The 24,500-nt window shown below is 44.1% G+C and overlaps 1 protein-coding gene across 1 annotated transcript in view; it reads left to right on the top strand.

Annotated features, from left to right (window-relative positions):
• The window catches only part of LOC147698137 (uncharacterized), a 910,572-nt gene that overhangs the window by 129,387 nt on the left and 756,685 nt on the right, over nt 1–24,500 (top strand). The window contains exon 2 of the mRNA XM_086933401.1: nt 18,841–18,900. Coding sequence (XP_086789527.1) covers nt 18,841–18,900 — 60 coding nt within the window. The remainder of the gene's footprint in view (nt 1–18,840; nt 18,901–24,500) is intronic.

Here is a 24,500-nt window from a genome sequence, read left to right as displayed (position 1 = left end):
AGTTCTCCGCTTGACATTTTTTCAATGTCAGAATGTGGTGTATAGCTGGCGAGAACCGTCCATGTGGCTCCTGGTCTACCTAGTGGACCGAGCCTGGTAATGTGATTTTGATGTTTTAGGGAGCCATTATACCAGAGCTCATGCTCCTGGTAAGTGTTTGGAATTTCAACTTCCTCGAAAGGAGTGTATTCCTCTGGAGATTCCTCTATTTTGTAGTAGTGGAACTCGCGTGTCACAGCATTTGCTGCTGGAAAAGTTATCCATAAATAGAATACCTCTGTCTACTGATACTCATGTGCCTCGACAACAAATATGACTGTACCACCTCTTGATGATACTCCATTTTCTATAAGTTTTATAGTTAAAGTTTTCCTTACGTTTACCGGGATGAGTATTGCATCTGGGTCATTTTGTTGGAGACTTGTGTCTTCCGTTAAAAGTTGAGCTGCTAGTCTAGCTCTCTTCCTTTCGTCATCACTCTCTGACATTTTGCTGACAGAAAGTTTGCAGATCAAGTTTCAATGAAACAAAAATTAGCTGCACAATATTTTGGAACACTGTATCCTTCAACGTTGACTAAACAAAAAACTAATACATAGCAATCTCTTACTACTAAGTTTTGGCGGATATTAACCTTTTACCCACTCCAGACGTCTATTGGAGTTTTTACGGGAAAAGGGGTCTGTGTGAAAGGCACGACTGAGTTACTCTAGTATCTAGCGGTAAATTATCACCTTACCAAACGTTGGGCGCCATGTAGTGTAGTTCCTATATTCCCAATAGGCTCTGCGCATTGGAATAACATAAACGATAGTTTAGATGTAGGACTGAGGTCGACTAGGTCTCTATTGAATATGTTAGACATACTTTTGTGTGCCAGCTAGCTCAGAGGTCACTAGAAACTTTCTCGAATAAACAAGAAGGTGTTTAGCTTTCCTCAATAGACAAGAAAGGATTAGCTTCTGACAACCATATCACATGACAACTTTGTTCCCCCTGCAATAAGGAATATCTCCAGAGTCGCGGAAACAATAGATAGCTATTTTACACAGTCAATCGTGCATGCTTCGTTTCACCAAAAATGCAGAGAAATAGAGAGACAGGCGTTTTCAATAAAAGGGTTATTTATTGAGCTGTCTTCTTTCTCATGCAAGAGAAATGAATTGCCACAATTGCAATACTTGTCATAAAGTAAAGTGCGTACAGTAAACGGAGTATTATGAAATAATACTGTAAAAGCATTTATATGGTTTCTAAGCCATAAGATACTTTAAAATGGATAAAATACATACCATGATAAAATAATGACTAAACGTAATTAACTGGTGTTTCTAAGATACGCCTACCCCAATGTACCTAACCTAAGCCTAGTACATGGGAAGGAGTAGATGAGTTACAGTTTTGGCCAAGAATCTGAATCAAGAATTCTCTATGGTTCTAATCAGCTCCGTACCTTAGGTATAGAATGAAGGAGGTCTTGTATCTCTCTCTCAGGACTCGATCTCCCAGAAACCCGCAAGGGTGACCGGAAAACACTGGAGCTGGATTTCTCTGTTGGAGAAAAGTCAGCGTCTCTCTCAGTGCGTCAGCAAGGAGGGTCGGCTTCCTTCGGCACTCGCATCAGCAGGGCGTCTGGCAAGTAGATAGCCGATCTGCTCCAAACCACTGTGTGTTGCTTAAGGCAGATGTTGGTATATTTATAACGATGGTGCCGAGTTTGACATAAGGTTGAACATAAGACGTCACTAAGAATTGGCAGTTCTTTCAGGACTCTCAGGAGTTCTAGGACAAATCAAAACAGAAGCAGGGGGAATTCCCCGGCTGCTGGAGGCTTGGTTTGTTTAAGAACGCGTTGTACTTTCTAGGAGTCTATGGGAGTAGCCTTGCCGTTTTTGGACTGCATTGGCTATGACTTAATATGGATTTGATTTTTATGCCTTTATAAGAATATGTTTTGTTATAACCACATAAGGGCATAAATCGGGAATATCTAATTAGAGTCCTAGCATTCACAACAAAAGCCTGCCAAGCTTCCGTTTTAAATTCACTCTTTCACTTTTTAATAGCTAGATGGTAATCTATTCTGGCCAGTCTCACTTCTTCTTTACTTCTAGACTCATTTTTTATCAAATGGGAATGGGCTTTGCTGCATTCCCTATTAAACCAGGCCTGTGCCTTATTCATACACTGTTTCTGCTCCCTTGTGAGTAGTTTTCGTGTTTCCTCTGTTATCCTAAGAAAGACTGCAAAGATTTGTTCGTCATCACCTGACTGCGAGAGACAGATTTCAAAATCCCTGTTCATCTTTTTTACTATGTTTTCAAGGAATACCACGGGGTCCACTTTCGCCCAGTTTAACCATTTATTGTACCAAGATTTATTTAACAATTATAAATTGTTTCTTCCACTTCGGAAGATTTTGTGTCCCCTTCTAAGTAGAGGTCTAACCTAATGGGATGATGTTCACTCATCGCTATTTCGCAGGTTTTACAAGTAATAACCTTGCAGGAATACCTACTTGACAAAAGGACGAAGTCAAATACTGATTTACACCCCCTTCCAATAAAAGTGGGCTCAGAGGGTACAGGGGGTGTGCATAGTTCGTTTGCATATCCCAAATCAAATTGGAAAGTTATTTTGTTCAACAAGTTCCCCATAGTTGTATGAGAGAAATGGGTTAGTATGTCCTCCTTATCTTTGCCCATACCACAAATGCCCTGTTTACTATATGGACATAGAGAACAATTAAAATCACCAACCCAAATGATACACATATCCCCCTGCAGGTGTTCTTCTAGATGTCCTAACGTTTGACATAGATCCCCTGGGACCTTAGTAATTTGAGTTTTTGGGATGGTATTATAAAAATGTATTAGAATTGTGCCCTTCTTTCCCCCAATACTTACTGACAATATCTGATAAAACTCTGACCCATGCTCAAGCTTCACAATCAATTGCCCCGCTATGTTTGACACATAAGTACACAAACCCCCTTTGTTACGCCCCATACTACTAGACCTGGCAGGGGTATGAAAGGTACAAAAGCCATTTATATGTATTTCTTCAATTACCCATGTTTCTTGTAGACAAACTATGGAGTAATCCTCTATAAACGTTAACCATAAGGGGTCTCTCGCCTTCAATGCGAGCCCTGCAATATATTTTACACATTTTACTTATTTCTGGATTCTTGCTTCCTGTCCCCAAATCTACTCCTATTGTACTATTTCCTTTCAATCCCCCTGTCTCTCTCGGTATTTCTTCTTTATTCCGACTGTAATCTGTGGTGTGTTGCCTCACAATCACATCCTCCGGTATGTACCCCCCAACCGGCTATCTACAATTTGTCTTGCTTCCACCTGAATACTATAATTTTGATTGTGTCCCTGTACTCCCGGGATGGTTGCCTCTGTCAAGAACCTAGTCCCCCTCCTTACCCTACTCCTTCTCCTGTACTTTGCTTTTGGTCAGTCTAAATCTTCCATCGACCCTAGTAACTCAAATCGATTTTGGAGTGGCAAGGTTCATGGCCTAATTGCATCATAGCACAGGTTCCTATTTTGATTTCCTTGCAGGTATGAGGGTAAAGGGGGATAAAAAGCCCCCAATGGTAAGACATTTATTTCACTGTAGTTAAAGGATGAATTCCATATACTGTTCAGAATTGAACACACTAATCTGCGGTCACTAAATGTTAGGACTATGCAATCACCCTCTAAGATTTTATGTTCTTTTCCCACCCACACGGCCTGTCTAGCCATTTTGAAGGTTTTAAACAGTACTTCGCTGAGCTCAGTGTGTCGTCCTAACCAATGCAGCAATTTATTGTGAAGCTCTTCCCATGTTTCCTTCCCTGGTGTAAGCAACTTAGGGACATTTTTTTTTTGTAAACAGATTTTATTTATTACCTTCAGATGTAAGTACATCTACAATCAGATTATACAATGTACATAAGATTACATTATTGAAAACCTTGGACATATGTTATGTCATAATCGCAATCAGTTCAGCCTCCTCGAGGCCCTCATCGCCATCCACAGTCTCGGAGCTGTCCGCCCAGCCAAGAATTCTAAGATGATGCGACCTCCCAGACCAGTTAGGTCGTCCAAGCTTTGCCGCTCCAATCTTGACCATGGTTCAGTGCACCCCGACATTCCATGAGTTAACTGAAAAACAAATCCCCCCTTCCCCCCTCCCTCCTCAAGCCCTACCCCCTCCCCTTCAGACATGTTGCTCTACCCTGTACCTCACAATGTCACACCTCATTCACTCCTGCAGTCCAATCAGAATCATTGTGTCAGAAAGAAAGCGTCTACTTAGGGGGATGCTCTTCCTGCCAGTCTCACTACGTACCATCCACATCCCCAGTTCGCAAAAGGCCATGTTCCAAGTCACAGGCGCGGGTCCCCCTTTTTAGAGGATCAGCCAACGTCGTCAGCCGGGCTCTTGAGCAAGTGCACCATCGCTACCCATGCCCTAGCCGCTTCCAACAATTTGTCATTGTTGGTGATTACCAATTTGTAGTCTGAAAATCCCCTCACAGTCAGCCCACTTTATAAATTCCCTCAGCCAACTAGAGGCACTAGGTGCAGTGACCGCCTTCCAGTAACTACTAATCTCTCTTTTAGCTAGGACTAAACCTAAGTCCATAAATTTACTGGTGACCTTATTGCGGGCGGTGTGGGGGAACCAGTGTAGCAGGCAAAACCCTGGGGTCTGCCGAATCTCCCTGTCTGTTACTTCATGAAGTCTGGTCATGATATCCCCCCAAAACCTGTGCAATAGTGGACATTCCCAAAGCATGTGAACAAATGTGGCATTTTCTAGTTTGCGCCGTGGGCAGGCTGTGCGAAATCCGAAAAACTCATTAATTTTGTGAGGTGTGAGATACGCTCCGTGGAACACATAAAATTGTATTTCCATTCCCGTTCCATCAACATTTCCCATGGCTTTTCCTCTATAGGTGTCCCCAGGTCCGTCTCCCTTTTAAAGCGCAGCCCCTCCAAGGAAGTTCTGAACCCCTGTGTAATTCGCCTATACAGACAGGAAACCGCCTTGACCTTTTGCGCTGGAGAGACCAAATATTGACAGGGGAGAAAGGTCTGCCGTTCCTTCATCCCTTTCCTCCATTGTTTACGAATGGCTGTTGTCAATGCCATTTGTAAGAGAAAGTCTTGTCTGGGTATTTCATACTTTTCCATTAGGTCTTGAAAGGGTAGAAGCGTACTATCTTCATAAAGGTCCCCAATATTGGAGATCCCTAGGTCTTCTCAGTCCCGCAATCTCCGCCAGTCTCCCCCTTGCGCAACACCTCACAGAGCCATAGTGGAATCTCAGGTGCATAAGCAGGTCCCTCCTTATTTATCCTAGTGGCACGATTCCAGCATTGACGCACCACCCACAGGTCCCTCGCTGCGTACCGGTAGCAGGAGGGGAGTCCGAGAGAGCCGGCAGAGGCCCAGGTCCATATCCCTTTGGTCCTCATCTACCCGCAGTCTTCCTGCCATCCACTGTGTGAATAATTGAAATTGAGCCGCTTGATAATATGCCTCAAAATCAGGGTCTGCCATCCCTCCCTCCTGCCTAGGGCGCATCATGGTGTTCAGCACCACTCTACGCCTCCCAGAGCCCCATAAAAAACACGTAGCCATGGTATTTAGCTGGGTAAAATATTTCCCAGGAATCCATATGGGCTGTGAGCCAAAATAGTAAAGGAGGCGTGGTAGGGTCACCATTTTTAGCAGTGCCACTCTCCCCGCTACCGACAGAGGCGGAGTCCCTCAAAAATCAAAGTTGCTCTTGGTAGTTCTCATTGCCCGGCCTATATTGCCTTCGAGCAAGTCAGAGGGCTCATGATAAATTCTAACTCCTAAATAAGGCAAGCAGCTGCTTTCCCATCTCACATCCAGTCCTTCCGGCGGTTCAGCTCTACCCGCGCAGACCGGGAAAAGGCGCGCCTTATTCCACTTAACCCTGAGCCCTGCCATCTGCCCCAAGCTAGTCAGCAATTCCTGTGCCTCCCTGTAACTCCTCAGCAGCATTGGCGAGGAACATTAAAAGGTCATCGGCATACAGGGCAATGTAGTGTGCCTGACCCATCCCGTCCAGGCCCCTGTAATACCGCCCGATCGTGCATGGACAGCTAGTGGCTCTATTGCCAGAGCGAACAGGAGGGGAGACAACGGGCAACCCTGCCTCATCCCAATGCCCACTCCGCAGACCTCTGAAATCACGCCTCCTGTTCGAACCCTGGCAGTCGAGCGGTTATAAAGAATCTGCGTCCAAGCCACAAATCCCTCGCCCAAACCCTGAATGCCCGCAGGACCCTGAACAAATATGGCCACTCAAGGCTATCAAAGGCCTTTTCAATATCAATCCGTCCCCAACAACCGAACCCTGTACCAATTGACACAGCCTTCGTATATTCATCGCTGTGTTCCAGGAAGAAGTAAACCCGGCCTGGTCCACATGCACAAGTGCGGTCAAATGGACCATCAATCAACCGGCCAAAATACTACTTAAGATCTTATAATCGAGGTTAAGCATTGCAAGAGGGCGATAGGCAGGGCGATCCCACGCTGGTTTGTCCGCTTAAGGAGTGGTATAATTACTGCTTCTCTAGTTGAACTAGGCAGATAGCCACCCTGCTTTGACCGGTTGTAGAGGGTTAACAACTGGGGAGCCAACAAATCTACATATGTGGCATAGAACTCTACCGGCAGCCCATCAGTGCCAGGGGTTTTGTTCTTGGCCATACGCTTTATGGCTCTTCTGATCTCCCCCAGCTCCACTGCTCGGCCAAGGACCTCTGCATCCTCTGCCGTAACCTGCAGCAATTCAATGTCCAAGAATCCCCCCTCCTCTAGAACTCTAGGATCTAGCCGACTGTGGTACAGTGTAGTGTAGTATTCCAGAAACTGCGTGTTGATAGCCTGTTGCCCATAATATGTTGTCACCCTAGCCTAGCAACTCTAGAATCGGCGCCCGCCTGCGGTCCGGGTTGGCCATCCAAGCCAACATTGCCCCAAATTTGTCCCTCTCCATGTGTACCCGTGCTATGTATGCCCTACAATCAAAACACCTTAACCGCTCCACCTGCACCCCAATGCCTCCCTGGCCACCACAGAATCCCCTTGTCTGTCCTCCCGCCCAAACCTTTCTCTATCTCCCGGAGCCGTTGTTCTGCTTTCTGTACGCCGTTCAGTAAGGTTTTACGAACTCCCAACGCCTCCCCGATGCATCAACCTCGTATCACCACTTTAAATGCATCCCACTCATTATGCAGGCTAGTGGACGTGTTAGTGTTGTTCTGGAAGTACTCCTCTATGGCAGTACCTATGGTGATTCTAAATACCTGGTCTTCCAGTGTGACCTAATTCTAACACAATTCAAGGACACCAGTAACGGGTTATGATCAGATGTCGTCCTGGCTAAGTACTCACTCAACCCTACTGTCATGTGCACATATAGGGAGCAGAGGATAGAATCCAACCGTACATGCAGCTCATGAAGAGCTGAGAAATAAGAGTAGTCCCATTCCCCCCGGTGATGAGCCCACCAAGTGTCTGTTAATCCCCAGTGCCGTTGCCAGTCTCATCGTGATTCTGCAACCCTACGTGTGGGAGCGTCAGGGAGCGGTGGATGGGAGCGGTCTAGGTCCACATCAGTACCACAATTAAAGTCTCCCCCCAGGAGCACCAGGCCCGTCAAGACAGTTGCCAGTTTCTGCAACAGCTGTACCAAAAAAGCTGGTCATTCAATATTAGGGGCATATATGCTTCCTGCCATAATATCCGGCCATCTAGGTGCCCTACCACCACTATGTATCGGCCTTCAGTATCTATAAACTGCCGGATACATTGAAATGGCACCCCTGCCCGCACCCACACCTAGGTCCCTCTTGCAATTAGAGTCGTCACTCTATCAGCTAATTTCCCGAGTGCACCTATCATATGGGCGTACATTTCATCAATCTTTTTTGATATATTTTCCAGGGCCAATGTGTGCCCCTCAGTAAGCGTGTTCAGTATTTCATTTCCTATACTGCCCTGTTTTTTATAAGCAGGTTGTTGTTGTGGAGAAGCGTGGCTCAGTGGTTAGAGGCGGCAGACCCGGAAGCTGAGATTGGCCGTGGACCAGCGTTCGATTCCCCGCCTCGGCGGGTCTCGGGCTCAAAATTCCACGGAGTCGACAATTCTCGCTCCGGTGCCTACTCGACTCACGGGATCACACTCTGCGACTCTGGGCAATAGCTTGCTTAATCTCCACTACGGCCCCTCGCGGCAGGATGCCTGGCTTTCACCTTGTGGATTCCCGGCCGGGGTATCTCACAGGGGAATACCAGGATGGGTTCCCTAAGCAAGCGCCTTGAGACCCCTGGGTTAAAGTGTTGCGCTATATAAATCGAAACACATTTACATTTACATTTACATTTATGTACGGGGATTTTCCTTTTCTTAGATAATGTTTTTTTCGGCCTATCTGTTATACTCTTTCCTGCATTTTCCATGATTTGCACATCCTCGCTCCTACCCGGATTCCTAATACGTTTGGGAGGTGGCTGAGAATCCACATCTTGATCACTCACCTCTACGTGATCAGAGATTTCCTGGAGACACCCATTTAGTCTTCCCTGTGCACCTGAAATCTCATTTAGGGTGGAGTTGGGAATATTCAGAGTGCTTAGGAGCGACAGGTCTTCCGGTGTTACTCCCCTCCTGCCTTTGGTAATTGTTTCCTCTACTGTATGTATTTGGTTTTCTATGGCCCCATAGCACTAGATAGATAAATCAACAGGGATGTTTGACCGTCTAATTTTCGATTAATATTGGCCGTTTTAGTTGTCTGACTCATTTTCCTTTTGCTCATATCTACAGTCTCGATTTAATCCCCTGCAATGGTACACAGTCAAAATATCGAATCTTTAATTTCGACTTACACTTATATCGAGTTGCTAATATCGATGGGGCAGAATATCGATGTCCAGAATATCGATGGCCAGAATATCGACCCTAAGGTAAGTAATATCGAAATTACTTATATCCAAATTACTTATATCGATAGCATATATATCGATGTAAGTAATTTCGATTTACTAATATGTGTTAGAAATTTTAGTTAAGTATTTAAATTAATTGTTATAATATGTGTTTAATATGTTTTTATAAATAAAAAATATATAAAAGTAAATATGTTTTACTACCAGAGCGGGTTGTGGGTTTTTAGGGGAATAGGGTGGGAAGTAATTTATTTGTAATTAAATAATTATTTTTTAATGATTAATTTATTTTGCAATTAAATATTAATTGGCAATGAATTATTTTAATTGATTAATTGATTAATTAATTGACAATTTATGTATATTTTTAACTAAATTATATGTTTTACTACTGGAGCGGGTTGTGGGTTTAAAGGGGAATAGGGTGGGAAGTAATTTAATTGTAATATTAATTAATTTTGGGTAAAGGAGTATTTTTAGGGTTTAGGGTCAGTTTGGGGTTTTTGGGTAAAGGGGTATTTTTAGGGTTCTGGGTCAGTTTTGTTTTTTTGGGTAAAGGGGTATTTTTAGGGTTCAGGGTCAGTTTTTGGGTAAAGGGGTATTTTTAGGGTTCAGGGTCAGTTTTGGTTTTTTGGGTAAAGGGGTATTTTTAGGGTTCAGGGTCAGTTTTCAGTTTTTGGGTAAAGGGGTATTTTTAGGGTTCAGGGTCAGTTTTCAGTTTTTGGGTAAAGGGGTATTTTTAGGGTTCAGGGTCAATTTTCAGTTTTTGGGTAAAGGGGTATTTTTAGGGTTCAGGGTCAGTTTTCAGTTTTTGGGTAAAGGGGTATTTTTAGGGTTCAGGGTCAGTTTTCAGTTCTTGGGTAAAGGGGTATTTTTTGGGTTCAGGGTCAGTTTTCAGTTTTTGGGTAAAGGGGTATTTTTAGGGTTCAGGGTCAGTTTTCAGTTTTTGGGTAAAGGGGTATTTTTAGGGTTCAGGGTCAGTTTTCAGTTCTTGGGTAAAGGGGTATTTTTTGGGTTCAGGGTCAGTTTTCAGTTTTTGGGTAAAGGGGTATTTTCAGGGTTCAGGGTCAGTTTTGGGTTTTTGGGTAAAGGGGTATTTTTAGGGTTCAGGGTCAGTTTGGGGTTTTTGGGTAAAGGGGTATTTTTAGGGTTCAGGGTCAGTTTTCAGTTCTTGGGTAAAGGGATATTTTTTGGGTTCAGGGTCAGTTTTCCCTTCTGTTGCACCCACTGGAGTGGGAATAGTAAATATTGTTAAGTAAGTATATATTATATATGATTTTTAAATATTATTTTTTTTATTAAATATGTATTATTATTATTTTTTACCATTATTACATATATTTAAATATGTTTAAGTAATTAATAAGTATTATTTACAGTTTTTTAATGTTATTTTAAACCCAAAAAAACCGATATATTTGACAACGATATTTTTAACATCTATATTATTTTTTCGATATTTTGGTACTTACCATGTTGTACATAGGGCGTCGATATTTTTGCTATCGATATAATTACGCCGATATTTGTGTAGGTCGAAATTCTGTCTGTCGAAATTCTGTCATAGATCCCCCTGCAATATAGTTAAAACGTACACGTAGTGATTATAAATCAAAACAATCAAAAAGTGTCCTCGGCCGGGCTCAGATGAGCCCCCAGGTGTCCTCAAATTCGTAGCAAAAGTCTAGGGGAGATAACAAAAGTCCAGAGGACAAGCACAAAATACAAAAAAATGTGTGAATAAAACACCCGCCACTATACCACAGAACCTCCTGAGGCTCAGCCGGGAGTTGCACAGATCGCATTCTTTTTAAAATTACTGCTTTGTTCTTGACAGAATTTTAAACCACTCACTTGCCTCCTGGCACCAGATCTTCCTGGGCAGGCCACCCCACCTACAGCGGATTTAGCGCTGCAAAACCGAGTCTTGCTTACATTCTCGGCCGCCATCCCCCTCGCCAAGCCACGGGACACGCCCACTTGCGAGGCCACGCCCCCAAATCAGGTTTCAAGCGCGCCGATTGAAGAGCGTCGCTGTTAGACCACAGAACCTCCTGAGGCTCAGCCGGGAGTTGCACAGATCGCATTCTTTTTAAAATTACTGCTTTGTTCTTGACAGAATTTTAAACCACTCACTTGCCTCCTGGCACCAGATCTTCCTGGGCAGGCCACCCCACCTACAGCGGATTTAGCGCTGCAAAACCGAGTCTTGCTTACATTCTCGGCCGCCATCCCCCTCGCCAAGCCACGGGACACGCCCACTTGCGAGGCCACGCCCCCAAATCAGGTTTAAAGCGCGCCGATTGAAGAGCGTCGCTGTTAGACCACAGAACCTCCTGAGGCTCAGCCGGGAGTTGCACAGATCGCATTCTTTTTAAAATTACTGCTTTGTTCTTGACAGAATTTTAAACCACTCACTTGCCTCCTGGCACCAGATCTTCCTGGGCAGGCCACCCCACCTACAGCAGATTTAGCGCTGCAAAACCGAGTCTTGCTTACATTCTCGGCCGCCATCCCCCTCGCCAAGCCACGGGACACGCCCACTTGCGAGGCCACGCCCCCAAATCAGGTTTAAAGCGCGCCGATTGAAGAGCGTCGCTGTTAGACCACAGAACCTCCTGAGGCTCAGCCGGGAGTTGCACAGATCGCATTCTTTTTAAAATTACTGCTTTGTTCTTGACAGAATTTTAAACCACTCACTTGCCTCCTGGCACCAGATCTTCCTGGGCAGGCCACCCCACCTACAGCGGATTTAGCGCTGCAAAACCGAGTCTTGCTTACATTCTCGGCCGCCATCCCCCTCGCCAAGCCACGGGACACGCCCACTTGCAAGGCCACGCCCCCTCCTGCTCCCATCTCAATCTCTACCTATAAATATGTGCATCTATAGGAAGCGCAGCGGACGAGCGCAGCGGGAGCGCCGTTTGCGCGCCGAAGGCGCGCCTAGGGCAAGCCCGTCTGCGCTCGTCCGCTCCGGGCCTAGGGCCACTCCCCCTACACCCCGGACCACGATTCCCAAGCAGTATAGCTCCGAAAAACTCTTAGAGCTAAGACTCCTACAAAACAACTGCAACCAGCACCCCTACCACGCCGAATGCCTTCCGTATACATGCAGCCTCTGCAAGTCCATCCTCAAGCCCCCTCCACCCTCGGACCAACGCCATGAGTACCGCATGTTTCTGCTTAACTGTAGGTCTCTGCCCAAGCATAAGAATGAGTTTGCTCTCCTGTTAGAGGAACATAAACCTGATATCATTTTCCTCACGGAAACCTGGCTCACCGAAGACTCAGACCCAGCCTTGGTTACAGCCATTCCCCCTGGCTTTCAAATCTCCCGCCAAGATCGCCCAAAAGGCAGAGGAGGAGGTTTAGCTATTGTTCACAAAGAGCAGTTTCTCTGCCGAATCATTGCTGAAAGCATTCCAGACTGTGAAAGCCTAGCGTTTAGTCTGGAGCTCTCGCCGAACAACTGCTTCTCAGGCACCCTCATATACAGACCCCCCGGCCCCCCAAAACAATTCCACATCCAACTAGCACGGATTGTGGCAGACCGCGTCAGCAGCACCGCCAACTTCACTTTGTTGGGCGACCTTAACTTTCATTTCGAGTCCAATGCAAATCACACAGCCGCTCTCCTTACGGACGACCTGGCCGCGTTACAATTACACCAACTGGTCAGCTCCCCTACCCACGATCAAGGGCATTTGCTTGACCCGGTCTTCAGTAACTGTACTAATTTGACAACTAGTCTACCTCTCCCGCTCCCCTGGACCGACCATCTAATGGTCCCGCTTCTATGGCACACCCCTAAACCCCCAGCCACCAAACCCACTATAAGAACTGCCAGACCGTGGTCCCGCCTCCCTATGGAGACATGGACCAAAAAACTGTCCAGCAACCTACCACCGCTTAACGATGACCCATGCATTGCTAACCTCTCCTATGAGGACTGGATTACCAAGTCACTAGACTTCTCTCTACCTAAACGAAAATCCACCACCAAACGCTGTCACAAATCAGCTCCATGGTACTCCGAACCCCTCAGAATTACGAAACGCCAGTGTAGACAAGCGGAAAGAAAATGGCGCTTGGACTCTCTGCCAGACAACAAAAGTCAATACCTTAAACTACTCAAAACGTACAAAGAACAAATCAAGGCCAGCAAAACAGCCTACTTTGCCAATGAAATAATCTTGGCGAAATCTAAACCCAGGGAAATTTTCCGTATTGTGAAAAGCCTCACCAAATTACCACCCAGTTTAGATGAGACCAAGACTGCAGATCACTGCAACACCATGGCAGACTTCTTCCTGCAAAAAATCACCACCATCTTTGAATCATTCCCTGTCCTACCCAATACCCCTTCTACTTCAAGCAATTCCGACTTGAACTCCTCCCCCACTCTTGACCACTTTGCCCTTCTTAATATCTCGACTCTTGAGTCCTTGGCAAAAAAAGTCAAATCCGGGTCTCCGGGGGACCCAGCCCCGCCAGACATCATTATGTCAGCCTCGGCTATCACCCTGCCTGTCATAATGGACCTCCTCAACGCTTCCATCTCTACCGGCATAGTCCCGTTACAATGGAAACAAGCCATGGTGCGTGCACTATTAAAAAAACCAAAACTGGACCCTTCGAACCTCAGCAACTACCGGCCAATCTCTCTCCTTCCCTGGATTAGCAAAATCCTAGAGAGACATATTAATAGCCTGCTGATCAAATTTCTTGAAAACCACCAGCTCCTTGACCCTACCCAAACGGGCTTCAGACCACGACATGGTACAGAAACCGCGCTCCTCATGGTCACCGAGGAATCCAGAACCATCCTGGACAAGGGAGGATCAGTGGCAGTGATCCTCCTTGACCTAAGCGCGGCCTTCGACACGGTCAGCCATGACATACTGCTGGACCGCATGGCAAACATTGGTATAAAAGACAAAGCTTTGTCCTGGTTTGAATCCTTTTTACAGGACAGATCCTTTCGGGTATTCGACGGAACATCCTCCTCTACCAGCAGACCTCTAAAATGCGGAGTCCCGCAGGGCTCTTCACTGAGCCCTGCGCTCTTCAACATATATATGAGGCCACTGGCTGAAGTTGTTCGTCAGTATGGAATTAAGATCATTTCATACGCTGACGACACTCAGCTAGTGGTCTCTCTGGCACAGGAGGCCAGCCAGACCTCGGAAGGAGGGCTCAAGAAATGCCTCGAGGAAGTTAAGGACTGGATGTCCTCCTCCTCATTAAAAATGAACGGGGACAAGACAGAGCTTATGCTTCTTGGCCCTGCAAAACCCAACTCCCGTGGCACTTTATGGCCACCCTGTCTGGGTACCCCCCCTGCCCCAAAAGACAGTATTAAGAGCCTTGGGGTGTGGCTCGATGGATCTCTGTCCTTTGGCACTCAATCCACCAAACTAGCAGCCACCTGCTTTGGCCTGCTCAGAGTGCTAAGGAAGGTACTCCATCTTCTACCGATGGAGGCAAAACAAGTAGCCATCCAAGGCCTTATCCAGTCACGACTGGACTATAACAACGTCTTGTACCTCGCTGCCCCAGAGTACACAATACGGAGGCTACAAACAGTACAGAACTGCGCCGCGCGCACCTTGCTTCAGATCCCCCGACGTCAATCAGTCAAAAATGGACTGAAAAAACTGCACTGGCTACCCATTCCCCAAAGAATCCAATTTAAAGCCTTATGCATTGCGCACCAGGCGTTCTGGAAAACGGGTCCCCTCATCACCCGTAACCTTGTGTCACATTATCAACCCACCAGGAATCTGCGTTCCAACCAGACCTTCACGGCCACTATCCCCAAAATAAAAAAATCCAGAACTGGCGGCAGGACTTTCACCTACAATGCCTCCAAGCTATGGAACACCCTACCCCTCCACCTAAGGAAGAACCCCAATCTTACCTCATTTAGGAAACAGCTAAAAACCTTCCTTTTCACTGCCGTCTGATAACGCCTTGGCTACCCCCTCCTGTTCTGTTGGTTTTAGCGCTTGGACGCCCCCGGGCAGCAATCGCGCTCTATAAATCGACATACAAATACAAATACAAATATACAGTACAAGTGATGAGAGGTGTTAGAGGGGTGGCCCGGCCCGGCCTCTCACGTCCCGGACGGGCACAGACGGGCCCGCCCTTGGTCCGGGCTTCGTCCGGGCTATGTCCCACGTCTCGGTGGGAGAGGCAGCGATATGAGCACGTTGGCCCCACCTCCCCCTCACTTGCGACAGGTGTATGGTATCAGCGGTGCACTTTGGGGATTGCAGTCCACCCCAGAGTGTGAAGACTTAGACTGCCACAAATGTCGCAGCAGAACCGGCGAAGCCCCTGGGACCCTTGTCCCACCAGGGGTAATCAGGAGGATAGCAAGAATGCGGCAACAACAAAAAGGCTCCACGGGGACCAGCAACAGGCAAGAGAACACCCACGCCACGGGGGGAGAGGCTGCACTATGAGCGCTTTGCCCCCGCCTCCCCTCACTCGCGGCAGGTGTGTGGTATCAGCGGTGCATTCTGGGGTTTGCAGTCAACCCCAGAGGGTGAAGACATAGACTGCCGCAAATGTCACGGCATAACCGACGTAACCCCTGGGAACCTCCTCCCACCAAGGGTAATCGGGAGGATAGCAAGAATGCGGCAACAGCAAGAAGGCTCCACGTGGACCAGCAACAGGATACACCATATATTTAACAGAAAGCTAGACCTATACCCTGAAAGCATTGTTTCTGTGATTTAGTGTAAATCTAATCAGCCATTTTTGCAAAACAAATTAAGGATAAAAAAATTGAATTATCTGGACGGTAGGTCATGCTTGACTGGTGCAAAATAAACAAAAGAGAAATATGATTGTCTTGCTGCAGCATGTAGAAAAAGTTTGCGCCGCCTTTGCAGGACACCGGGACTCGGTCCAACATTGGACCTCTGTTCATAGAGAGCTATGCTAGCAGCAATTCTTTAAACACAGAGTGGCAGCGCACTTGAAGTAGTTTGCAGTGTAGTCCATACCTTATGTTGTAGCTGTTCTACTAGTTGGTAATGTAATCTTTAGAAGCCACATTTTGGCCTTGAAAATAGAAATAGATTCTCAATAGGCCTATTTATCAAATGGCTCTAAAAGGTTACTAGCCCCACTAGGTTTTTGCTTCATCATATTTTCTTATATATAAGTTAAATATATAGTTTAGGTACAGGTTTTTTTTATTTGTGAAATTAATTCAGTAAACCAGGTGTTTGGGAGCAGTGGATTCTACTGCAGACATCTGTGTTTGACCCCATGGTCACCAGTCCATATCCTAGTCAGATCTCTCACGGTCAACATTTACTTAACAAATGTTATGCTTGTTTCAATTGACTTAATTTCCCTCATGTGTTGCAGTAGTCTTGTTCAGGAGCTGGTCAGATGTATGAGGATACATGTGATATGCCTTTACTCGTCCCTGCTCTCTCTCCCTTTAATGTACAAGACTGATATATGAATATGAATGATTCTGGCCCAGCCTGTATTTGACAGGTGGTGCTGACAAGTCACTTTCTGTGTTCAGCAATACTAATCTTTCAGTGACATGAGACTGAACCAACCCAACCAGCCTTTAAGAAGCAAATCTTTCCTGTCATAGGGGGTCCAGGCATATTAATAGCTATTCCTCTGTCCTGGCAGCAAGCGTTTGGTAGTGCTGACATTTAGTAGACTCAGCGTTTGATAGACTTTTATGGATGATTGTGATAGATGATTGAAACACAGGAAGGTTTGTATCATAGAAGCCAATCCAGGCTTTTTAGCTACCAGCACTCTGGACTGTGGGCCTTCTTGTTTTGATTTTTTCCTTTATAAGTCTAGGCTTCCCATCAACAGTATGTAAATGTAAATGTGTTTGTATTTATATAGCGCACTTCTACCCTGAGGTCTCGTAGCTCTGTATTCATACCGCTGTGGAACCCTTCCTGGCTTTCCTGTGAAATGTCCACTCCTGGGCACCCCCAAGGTGAAGCCAGGCATCCAACCGCTGCTGGGGCCGTTGTGGAGATTAAGCAAGCTATTGCCCAGAGTAACAGAGTGGGACCCCATGATTAGACAAGGCACCGAGGCGAGAATTAACAGGTCCGGGGAAATTGAGTCCAAGAGCCGCTGAGGCAGGAATTGAACCCTGGACCCGGGCCAGGCCTATGCATCAGGGTCTGCCGCTCTAACCATTGAGCCACCCTTCTCCATGTGAAGTGCTATTGGTTAACAAGCCTGCCTAAAATGGCCTGTGAAGGGTTAGTAGGTACAGGTGCCACACATGACATTAGTCTACTAAGCTGCTATTTCACTGACTGCTCCTCAGCCTTACTGACCCTTCAGAAGCAAGCTGGGGAGAGGGAGTTGTACATGCGTTAAAATACAAATTATGGTATTAACTAGACAATACTGATAAGTACTGCCTATAACACAAGGAGTATGAAAATAATACACATATAACACCTTTGAGCATTACATTTCCATACCAAGATGTATGGAGTAGTTTAATTCTTTCTAAGTACATGAAAACTACAGACACAAGGCATATTTATGATAGCCCTGCATCACTTTTGTGGCCTTGTGTGGCCACATAAATCATGAATAAGGTGGCGTAGTGCTAATTGAGCACCAACCATTCCCTGTGCCTGGGAGGCATTGCATGGGTATGGTGACAGGTTTTTCCCATGCAACACTCATATAATTTGATGCTGCCCCAGTGATGTAAATCTGGGGAAGCATCAAATCCGTACGCCTCCTGAGGTGAGGCGTAACAAAGAGAAATATGTGTATTTCTCCGCTTTTTACCATCTTACCATGAGTGCCTCATTCTGCAGCACACATAGAAAGAGGAAAACGTTTCACAATATTGGTTTCGTGCAGGAAGGTGACCCCTTACTGTGCAAAACCAATCCTGTCTGCAACTGATAAGATAAACAGGTTTATTTAGGAGAGGCTTGCCCCGCCAGAGCCTCACTTTTTCTGACGCTCTAGCGGCGCAAACCTCTTAACCATATAACTATGAGGCCATGCAAAGCCACACTGCTTGACTTTGAATGGCCTCTTAAATATGGAGTAAGAAAAAGCAGGGGAGGTTGCTGCGTTGCCTTATTCTGTGCTAGAGGGGCTTTCCATTGGCGTTGTGGGGAGTTTTTACATGCAACACCAATGGATTTAGATCCTGCCCCAGATTTACTTAATCATGTACACCTGGAAAGCGACAAAACCTTACGTCTCCCCAGAGCAGGCATAACAAAAATAAATATTTGCATTTCACCTTGTTTTATTTCTCCTATGTTCATTCCATGTGTGCTGCGCAGCACACATAGAAAGAGGAAAACACATCTTGGGATTGTTTTTATGTAGGAAGGTGCAATGATTCCTGCGTCAGCACTAGGCAGCCAGTTGCGAGCCAGCACAGGGGGAAAGGACAGGAATGCACCGTATTGCATAAATACGGTGCATTCCTACCATTTTACATTGGTGTAGGGCAGCACAGCAAGAAGACTTGCAGCGATGCCCTATGCCAATTCACTAAAAATGAGCCCTACAGTGAAGAGGTTACTCCCAGGTCACTAACAGATGGCTCTCAAAGTTTCCTGGGCTGAAGAATTTTAAATTTCTAAATGGAAACTATCACTGTCAAATTACTTTAGCACTTGGGTCCAGTTGGGAGGTCAAACCACACAACTGTATTGTGACGGGGCTAGGAGATATTCCACCAGTTATGAAGAAAGATAGTACACTGGAGTTTCCTTATTACTAGCTTTCTTTCCACAAATGTAAATCAAATTAAAGTTGCACACTAAACATAATCTGTTTTTAATTTTTAGAACACATTGAAGATCCTTATCTCCTCAAGAAGAACATGAAAACCATTATCATAGAGTTACGTAAGTACAGGTTTCCTATGTACAGCAATAATTGCAAACCTACTTGAGCAATTTTTGCCTTTTGTATTTTTTTAAATGTATGCTTAAAAAGGTGAGCAAGAAATACCTGTCACTATTTGGTACATGAATGTTGAATACATTTAAACCTCAAAAAAAGATTTTTGTGTATTCCTGTAGTTGAACCTGCAGATTTGGTTATTACAGAGTAAAGAACACTGTCGCACACCACTTTCGCAGCATAGTTCCCTCTCTCGGACCTACTTGAGCCGTCTGCCTCTCACAATACAGGCACTGCCCAGCAAACACCATTGGTTCTCCTTTCAGACTGATCTCTGAAGAACACAGTTAACCTTCCATTAACAGTAAACCCGTAACTTCCACGGATGTGTTTACGTTGAATCGCGAACAACCTCTTTTTTTGTACAGAAATGTTTTCAAAACATATTTTTATAATTTCCTTGGTATTAGCAATACTTTCGTCTCTTTTTTAGGTAATTTAATTAAAATAGAAAAAAACTTGAACACGAGTGCACTACAAATGTTCTTTTAATTCTACTCTTCTAAAGCAAATAATGTGGAGGAAATTCTATTAGCTAGGCAGCAACCTCATCAAAGAGAATTTTGGGCTTGATGTTCAAAGCCCTTTATGCGGTTGCATACTTTATGATTCATTAAGGCCAGATATGCGAAGCTATTTTGCATTTGCAAACGGCCCAATTCACAGAATCGGGCTGTTTGCAAACACAAAATGCATTTTTCAAGTGTACAAAGCCCATATTACATTTCAGTAACCAGTTACATAATCGCAATTTGGGATTGCAAATTGGTATTTGTTTAGGGTGTCCCTTCCCAATACTGATTTGCATTGGTATGTACAAATGTTTTGCGACCAAAGTGTGGTCTCAAAACGATTGCATTTTACCACCAACTCAAAGTTTTTATTTTTTTTAATTTTTTTTATTGAAGTCTTAGATAATCAAGCAAAATCAAACACTAACATATCATATGCTAGGCAAAATATACAGATAACAAAATGAAATCAGAAGACACACAACAGGCCATCTCATAAAGATGAATCACAGAAAAAAGAAAAGGAACCAACATAATCAATTTGAATCATTAAGATCGAAGTACGAACCCCAGATTTTCTCAAATTTACGAATCGCCCCAACTCTTTGAGCATACAAATGTTCACTATTTCTGACTTTTTGCATTTTATAGCACCATTCATACAGATTGGGGCAATATTGTGAACGCCAGTTTTGTAGAATTAGCGATCTCGCTACAGCCATAGCTATGTATATTAGTTTGACTAGTTGCCCCTGTAACATCAATTCAGGATCAAATCCAAACAAAATCAATTTAACATTAACCGAGATTGATATTTTACACTGGTTTTGTATATATGCAAATATTTCTTCCCAAAAAGGTACAATTTTGGTATAATAAGCAACAATATGAGACCAATTAGCAGGATTATAATGCAGACATCTATAACAGTTGGAAGAGCAGTTAGGATACATTTTACTAACCATTGCCGGAGTGAAGTACAGAAGCCATTTACTAAAAAACAGCATTCTGCGCCAATTGGCACCTCTTAATATGGAAAAATTCAGAACATTAATTCTCTTCCATATAGCTGGGGTTAATACCATGTTTTCCTGCCCTTGCCACTTATTGATTGCTTTTAGACACAAATCCGGGTCCCTATTCATGGTTAAGCATCGTTTCCACTCCCCCGGCTTTCTTTCTTGTATTAAACAAAATAAATCATTAAATAACGGAGCAGGGGAAAAGAGGAGTGAAGGGTCTAGTTGGATCAAGATTCCATAAATCAACTTATATGATCCCAGCAATAGGAAATTACCTTGAACCAAGGTTGACATATCAGACATCCTAATCCAAGCGCCATCTTTCATAAAATCGCTTAATATCTTAAACCCTATCTTCTGCCATTTTTCTAGTAGATCCATGCTGATATCCACTCCGAAGAATGAAAAAGCCGAGCAGAGGGAAGAGGATGTATTAAGAAACTAAAGGGAGTATCTCTTTAGGAGTGCTGAGCGTCTCTTAAAAAACCAGTGCAGCACCTTATACCTGACTGTTTTTGGAGATTTAAATAATTTAAGTGGGGAGGGAATCTGGGATTCTTCACAAATCAAATCAATGAAAAAATTTATAAAGAGTTGCTGATTATTATCCTTGAATCTGGTCATGAATTGAGCCAAATATGCATTGTAATAGTCTTTAAGGTTGGGAAGGGCCAGCCCACCTTGTCCCTTATCTTCGAATAACGTATTCAATGCAATACGAGGCGTCTTTTTGGCCCAAATAAATGAAGAGAACAAGGCTTCAGCTTTGGAAAAAAAAGATGCCGGCAGAGCACAAGGAATTGTTGAAAATAAAAAATTAAATAAAGGGAGAACCGACATCTTAATTAATGCGACCCTGCCAATAATAGTTAATGGTAGGGGATTCCATCTTTCGACCATTGCTCGTACCTTCTGCAGCAATGGTATAAAGTTCAAGCTGTAAAGATCTGAAACTGCGGGAGAGAACATAACCCCCAAATATCTTTTCGGTTTGTTATTAATGTATGATCTTAAATCAGGGTGAATTACAGGATTAATACCCACGCATACTAAGATTTCGATTTTTTTTTTGTTTATCCTATAGCCCCCCAACGCCTCAAACTCTTCAAATATTTGAAGTGCAAGTGTTTGGCATTGCAATTCCGGCTTAATTAACAAAATTTTGTTGTCTGCATAAAGTTTGATTTTAGGCATCAAATTAATTGGGGGGAATAAAAGAGGAGCTTTCCTAATTGCAGTTGCTAAGGGTTCGATAAAAAAGGCAAATAGAACCGGAGACAGTGGGCAGCCTTGTCTAGTACCACGTTTAACCGATACTAGCCCCACAGACTCTGCATTGATTATAATATTAGCCCTAGCCCCTGAATAGAGACTCTGAATTAAGTTTATAACTACCTTTGGGATAGCGAAGTGCTGTAAAATAATAAAAAGTGGATCCCATACCACCAAATCAAAAGCTTTTTCGGCATCAAATAATAAAATTAAAGCGGGGATCTTACGTGACTCAAAAAAATCCAAAGCCTCTGCTAACAAATGAGTGTTAGTCAAGAGCTGCCTGCCAGCAACAAAGCCATTCTGGTCTGCGTGAATCAAATCTGAAGAAAAAGAGTTAAATCGTGTAGATAATAATTTAGTGGTAATTTTGTAATCTGTGTTTAGAAGCGTGATGGGTCTATAAGAATTTGGGTCGTTGGGGGGTTTAACTTTTTTAAGAAAACTTACTACTGTACCTTCCCTGAAAGAATCTGGGATATATCCACCCAACAACATAAAGTTTAATAATTGAACGAAAACATCTGAGAACGCAGTAAAAAAAACTGTAAAAAACTGTAAAAAACTCTGAGGGAAACCCGTCCGGTCCGGCCGCTTTCCCTAGTGGAAGCTGTTGTACAACTTTCTCTACTTCCTCTCTAGTGAATGGAGATGCCATACTAAATTGATCTACAGGGGAAAGAGTGGGAAGAGAGTACTTTTCCAGATAATTCAATAATTTTTGATAATCTATCGTCGATTGAGTATTATAGATCCTTTTATAGTGAGCGATCATTATTTCTCCAATTTCAGCTGGGACCGATGTATCCCTAAGAGTGTCTGGAGAATATAGGGAGTGTATGAGATTAGTCGAGGCTTGCTCTCTGGCCTGCCACGCCAGGAGTTTGCCAGTGTAGTTACTCTCTTCATAAATTTTTTGTGAGCTCTTGCGAAAGATCTCATCACTCTGAGTATAGAGCTCCTGAGAGAGCTCACGTTTGGCCGCATTTAATTGATCTTGAACCGATCTAGCAGAATTTTGTTGCCTGAGTTCAGTCAAAGCCTGAATTTTTTGTTGGAGCAATTTATTTTTATTCTTAACTGCTGAAAAATCTGCTGCATCTCTACCAATCACTAGGCCGCGAATATATGCCTTAAACGAGTCCCACACAAAATTGAGGGGGGCAGTTCCTATATTCCTAGAAAAAAAGGCTGAAATCTCAGTTTTAATAGCCTCCACCCAAGTGTCATCAGTCAAGAATTTTTTATTGAAGACCCAACGTTTAGGGGTTCTTGCCCTATCTGCCAATCCCAGTTCCATAATGATCATAGCCTTATCCGAGAACCCGTTGTGAAGCATCGTCTGTTTAAAAAAATTATTTGACGTGAGATTAGAAAAAAATCAATTCGTGAAGAAGATTTAAATCTACCGGACCAACAAGTATATTCTTTTTTGTGCGGATTTTGATTTCGCCAAGGGTCCCACAAGTTAAATAGCAACATATTATTCATAATAGACCTGAGAGATTTAGGCTTGAATTGTGTCTTCGATTTGCTGGAAGAATCCAGCTCTCTGTTCATTGTAATATTGAAATCCCCACCAATAATAATCTCACCCTTGACCATCAACAAAGAATGAAAAAACTCCTCATAAATCTCTGGAGTATCCTCTGTTGGAGCATAAAAACTCACTAACGTAACAGGATTAGTTCTATTTGGGATCACACAGGTGACCCAGCACCAACGGCCCGACCCCCCTTGTTCCACTTGACCGATCTGGGCCTCTAATTTTTTACTAACAAATAACGCCACTCCCCTCCGTGACTCTGAGCATGAAGAGAATACTCTATAAGAGGCCCAGCTTTTAAACAAAGAGAATTCCTACATTTTTAATCTAGGTAAGTGGGTCTCTTGTAATAGAATCACATCAGGTTGTTGCGTTTTGGCCCATAATTCTATTGCTCTCATTTTTTTCCTATTGTTTAGACCATTTACGTTGAAAGAAATAATTTTTAGCCCCATACTAAAGAGTAAAGACAAAAAGCACCCCACACCCAAGCTTTCAAACTGATTGTGAACCAATTAGATACCGCATTTTAAAAAAAAAAGGCCCATTCCAGTATTCATAACGTACTTAGCCCAGCTAAAAAGAAAGAAATTACATGCACATATCCAAGACTTCTTTTTTTGATTTCGTGCCCCCTGCCCTCCTTGCCCCCCTCCTACCCCTGTAGGCCCCCCCTCCTTTATGGCCCTTCCCCCACGCTGGCCATATTGGCCCACCCCTACCCTTAAGGTGCCTTGGATTAGCACCCCTTGACCTTCCTATGAGTCCAGTCCTGACCCCGCTCCTCCTCCCCATTACAAACAAAGCAGACTTAAGAACATATATTGGCAACCTACTAGATTCCATATCTCATGAAAAAAAAGAACACAACCATTACAAGAGTTCATTAGGCAGCCTCGCAAACAAGGAACATTAATCCTGGGAGATCAGACGTAGCAGCCCCTGTGCTTCATCAATATCCGTAAATAAATGGAATTTGCCCTTCACCAAAACTTTCAATTTTGATTGCTGAGCAATCATTGCTTGCGCACCCCTGTCTTTAAACATTTGCAGCATTTTAACAAATTCCTTCCTCCTCCTAGCTGCAGCAGCAGACATGTCCGAAAAGATTCGACATTTAGTGGATGAGTTAACCGAAAATTGCCTTTGCTTGAAGGCCTTAGAAAGAATAGTCTCTTTCACTCTGATAT

The sequence above is a fragment of the Lissotriton vulgaris genome, chromosome 8 (genome assembly GCF_964263255.1).
Source record: "Lissotriton vulgaris chromosome 8, aLisVul1.2, whole genome shotgun sequence".
NCBI classification, from domain to species: Eukaryota; Metazoa; Chordata; class Amphibia; order Caudata; family Salamandridae; genus Lissotriton; species Lissotriton vulgaris.
This window is presented reverse-complemented; position numbering and strand designations above follow the sequence as displayed.